General features: G+C 37.8%; 1 protein-coding gene across 1 annotated transcript; it reads left to right on the forward strand.

Annotated features, from left to right (window-relative positions):
* LOC131168386 (uncharacterized) lies at positions 1–4,950 on the forward strand. Its single transcript, XM_058127760.1, has 5 exons — positions 1–297; positions 599–681; positions 726–951; positions 1,081–1,412; positions 4,791–4,950. The coding sequence occupies exons 1-5, from the start codon at positions 1–3 to the stop codon at positions 4,948–4,950; spliced, it is 1,098 nt and encodes a 365-aa protein (XP_057983743.1).
* The last annotated feature ends 296 nt before the right edge of the window (positions 4,951–5,246 follow it).

Genomic DNA, 5,246 nt, shown 5'->3' on the forward strand with positions numbered 1-5,246 from the left:
ATGTGTGATGCTAGTGACTTTGCAGTTGGAGCAGTTCTAGGACAAAGTCAAGACAAACTGTTTAGGGCCATACATTATGCAAGCCAAACATTGAATGATGCTCGATTAAATTATACAACAACTGAGAAGGAGATGCTTACTGTGGTGTTCTTTTGTGATAAATTTCAGTCTTACCTTATTGGTACAAAGGTGATAGTGTTCACTGATCATGCAACACTTCGCTATTTGTTTGACAAGAAGGATGTCAAGCCTAGGTTGATTCGCTGGATCCTACTTCTGCAAGAATTTGACTTGGAGGTTCGCGATAAGAAAATGAGCTAAAATTTAGTTGCTGATCATCTCTCTCGGTTAGAGCAAGAGGAAGTAAGACCAGGTTCAATGATCCAAGAAACTTTCCCTAATGAGGAGTTATTTGCATGTGAGATTGAGCTTCCTTGGTATGCTGATATTGTAAACTACCTAGCTTGCAAAGTATTGCCACCAAATCTCACGTACCATCAATGCAAGAATTTTATACATGATGTGAAATATTATCTTTGGGATTAACCTTTACTTTTCAAAAGATGCCCTGATCACATCATTCAAATATGTGTGCCAGAAGAAGAGATGCAAGCCATTCTTCATCTTTGCCATTCCTCATCATATGGAGGACACTTTGGAGCAACATGTACAGCAGCTAAGGTACTTCAAACTTTCTTCTTTTGGCCTTCTATTTTTCGTGATAGTTACACTTTGGTGAAAACTTGTGGCCGGTGCCAACGTATGGGAAATATTTCAAGACGTCAGGAGCTACCATTGAAAAACATCTTAGAGGTTAAGTTGTTTGACGTGTGGGGAATAGATGTTATGGGTCCTTTCCCTCCTTCTTTTGGCTATGTTTATATCTTTTTAGCAGTTGATTATGTGTCAAAGTGGGTGAAATCGATTGCTACAACAACAAATGATGCAAAGGTAGTGCTTAATTTTTTGCATAAGAATATATTCACAAGATTTGGCACTCCACGAGCTATTATTAGTGATGAAGGGACCCACTTTTGCAACAAGTTATTTAACAATTTTCTTTCTAAATATGGTGTGAAGCAAAAGATGGAACTTGGCTACCATCCTCAAGCGAATGGCCAAGCTGAAATTTCAAATCGAGAAATCAAGAACATCCTTGGGAAGACGGTCAACTCCCCTAAAAAGGATTGGGCAAAGAAGCTTGATGATGCTTTGTGGGCATACCGCATTGCTTTTAAAACACCTATTGGGATATCCCCTTACCGATTAGTGTTTGAAAAAGTGTGCCATCTCCTAGTGGAATTGGAGCACAAAGCCTATTGGGCTGTAAAGAAACTTAATTTTGATTTGAAGGCATTTGTGGAAAACCGACTTCTTCAATTAAATGAGATGGATGAGTTCAAGAATGATGAGTATGAAAATGCAAAAATCTACAAAGAATGGACTAAGAAGTGGCATGACAAGTAGATTCTCAGGCGTGAGTTTGCTCTAGGATAGCAAGTTCTACTTTTCAACTCACGATTAAAACTCTTCCCAGATAAGTTAAGGTCAAGATGGACAGGTCCTTATACAATTGACAAAATTTTCCCTTTTGGAGTAATAGACTTGAAGGACAATATAGGGAACATATTCAGAGAGAATGGTTAGAGATTGAAGCACTATTATGGAGAATGAGTGGACAGGAACCATGAGTTTGTTCCTCTTGGAGATCCTCATTGATGAAGGCTAAAACGTCTAGCTAGAGACGTTAAAACAAACACTTATGGGAGGCAACCCAAAGAGTTTTTCTCTTTCTTATTTCTTTTCTATTTATTACTTTGTTTATTTATCTATTCACTTTTGAATAATTTCAATTTTTTATGCAGGTTTATTTGGCACAAGTACATAGCTAAAAATTTAATTTCTCGATGGATTCACCAATAAGTTAGGGAAGTTTCTTTCTTTTCTTAAATCTTTCTCATCTTTTAATGGCATTGAGAAAAATAAATGTGTGAATATGGATGATTAGGCCATGAGTGACACTACTTATGCCCTTCACATAGTTGCAAATAACCTAGGAGTACACACTTGGGTCATTTATGTGTAGTTTATCTTTACATGGCTAAACTATGAATCGTAACTCATTGAAGGTTGCTTCGTAATTCATTTGTATTAATCTGGCTATATAAACTCTTGTATGTACATGGTATCTCTTGAGGCTAAAAAATACACGTTCACGTGACTTGTAGCACTTAGGGTTCCTTATGAAAACTAAGAGCGCACCCATAGCGACTGTGACACCTTGTGAGGTACTGTTGAGCCATTTATCGTTCTTTTGAGTTTTTAACGTCAACTCAAAGTTCATGAAACTCAACTTTCCCTATTTTTTCTCGATATTCTTTGTACACTAGTCTTGGTTTTTGAATTGCTAGCCTAGAGGTGACATCTAGTGGGGAGATAGAAACCTAGGCCTTGTTATAATGACCCGAAGAATAATGGTATTTAAACAATAAAGAGTGAGACAAATGAAAATAGTAGCAGAAGGAAGCAGCCGACTTCGTTGACGAATGCTAATTGGGATGTAATGACCAGCAGAATTTATCAGGTTCTCGTCGACGAACACAGGGGATTCATCGATGAGGGTATAAGAGGGCCTCATCGACGAAGACAAGTTTCATCGACGAGAAGAACCCAAGAAGGTTTTTTTTTTGGAAGTCTGAAATTCATCAACAAGGGTGCAGGTTTGTCGACAAACTTTCTACAAGATTCGTAAACGGGGTGAAGTGGCTTGTCGACGATTCTCGCAGTATAAATAGTGCTTAAACTCAGTTTTTACGTAGAAATTTCAGCGAAGACTCTCTCTCTCCTCTCTCTCTCTCTCTATGGTTCCTCTCCCCTTTTTCTTCGATTTCGGCCCCATTAGTTGCCGGATCGATGATCTGAGGCCACCACGACGCTACTGGGGTAGTTATCTCCAAGTTTGCTGGAGTGGATCATCGGTGGGACGAAGTTGGATTTCATGCCAAATTCAGGGTAAGGTCTTTTAAGAAAAATTTGGCTTTCCATAAGTTGTAGGAAATGTTGTAAACGTAGAAATAATGATGTTTTGTTCTAGGATATATGGTTTTCAGGGTGTAGAGTGGAGAACCCTATGAGTGTAGGACCCTTCATAGTAGAGAGATTTTAGGAGGAATCAGGTAAGGGAAATATGCTATGCTAGGCAATTCTAGTATGTTTTTAGTATAAAGTATACATTATTATCATAATATTATTCGTACTAGAAATTTATACAGTTTATCAAGTATGTTTAATGTGTTTTAAAATTATTGTGTGGCTTCAGAATATAGATATAGTACAGAAACATGTTTTACAGTATTTTCTAGAGTTATGTTTTTCAAAATATACAGACAGTGGATATGTTTTATAGTAATTACTGAAAACCATGATTATACAGTTGATTCGAATATAGTTTACAGTACCATGACATACAATTTTACAGTTTATTTCAGAAAATACAGTTGATACAGATATAGTTTATCACAACATCATGGTTTATACAGTTATTATAGAATCATGGTAAAATATATAGTTGTATATAGAAATGTAATATATAGTATCAGACCCTGATGGACCATTATAGATTACAGATCATGGTACCGTAGCTACATATAGTATTGAGTGCAATCACCTATTTAGGTAATACGTGGTATGACAGTCGATCGTATAGAGCCCACGAGTAGACAAGCTCCCCATCAGATATGGGTTGAGGAGGGCTGATCAAATTGATGGAGTATAGTGGTTTATCCTAGTTGTCCAACCAGGGTAGATCCCGCCTATGGACCGCACAACCCTATCATGAGGGGTTAAATCATGACACACAGTTATCCACAGGGAATTTTTCAGTTATTAGATGTATGTACAGTTTTACAGTATCAGTGGGAGGTTACTTATGTATAGTAGAAGTATTATGAATTTTAAACCTATAAAAATAGATATGTTAAGTAATATGGGTACAGGTGGTGATTGTATATGTTACTTGTACTTGTATTCTCAGATTCAGTTATACATGATTATCTAGAAACAGATCTTTAAATTATTGTAACTAAATAGCCACACACTAGTAATAGAATATTTCATCTTACTAAGCATTTTCTCATCCCATTACTTTAACATTTTTTAGGTGATCCAGTTAGGCGAGCAGATCAGGCTCGTAGATAGAGGGGCCTCAGTACTACCGTATTAGTAGAGTGAGTATGTTTGACAGATTTATGTATAGCCCTAGTCAAGTTGAGGGTATTTTTTGAAACAATCTTATATGTATATTTAGGGGACACATTTTAGCACTCTAGTATTGTATATTTTCTTGATGGTGTTATTATGGATTTCGCTTCTCGCTGCTTAGGTTGATGGATGGGTTTAATACAATTTGGTGTCAAAGCATTATAAATCTTTCAATAGGATATATATATATATATATATATATAAACCCAGTTAAATAGCAGGTCATTACAGTTGGTATTAGAGCCTAGGTTGCTAGGTTCTGTAGACTTTAGAGTGCAACGAAAGCAATACCAAAGTATAGGAAAGGATTTGAGGTTTGTTTTATGTCTGGGTACAAGATTACCGTGGTGGTTTCTGTGTTTTTCTTAGGGTGACGATTTCAGGAAAACCATAGTAAACTATTGTCGGGTCGTGTGTCTAGGTGACAAAACTGGATATCGAGTTAAGGTTAGGAAAGGTAGTTGATTTTGAATTGGTATAGGATAGGTATGTGTAGGAGATAAGGTTTTAAAGCGTGTTCTTTGTTTTAGGATGGACCCAAGAAGTAGTGGCATGAATGCTGAGGAGGATAGGCCAGGACCTTCCAGCATAGGTGGAGGTGATATAGATGTTGTGCTGCGCAGCGTCACTCGACAGGTGATGGCTGAGATGGCCAGGAGCTCTGGGGAGCGTGGTTGTTTGATCGAATAGTTTACGCGAATGAAGCCCCCGTCCTTTACTGGAGGGGATGACCCGATTGTAGCTAAGAATTGGGTCTAGGACATCGAAGAGACATTGGTAGTGCTTCCTTGTTTGGATGAACAGAAGGTGGTATTTGCGGCATTTAAACTGACAGGAGAGGTGAAGTGCTGGTGCAGATCAGCGCGACTGATAAAGGAGCTAAGGCCAGTTCCAGTACCAGTGATGTAGGATCGATTCAAAGAGCTATTCTTCGAGCGGTATTTCCTTGCTATCATTCACAGTGCAAAGGCAGCAGAGTTTATGCA

Source organism: Malania oleifera, chromosome 11 (genome assembly GCF_029873635.1).
Source record: "Malania oleifera isolate guangnan ecotype guangnan chromosome 11, ASM2987363v1, whole genome shotgun sequence".
Taxonomy (NCBI): Eukaryota; Viridiplantae; Streptophyta; class Magnoliopsida; order Santalales; family Ximeniaceae; genus Malania; species Malania oleifera.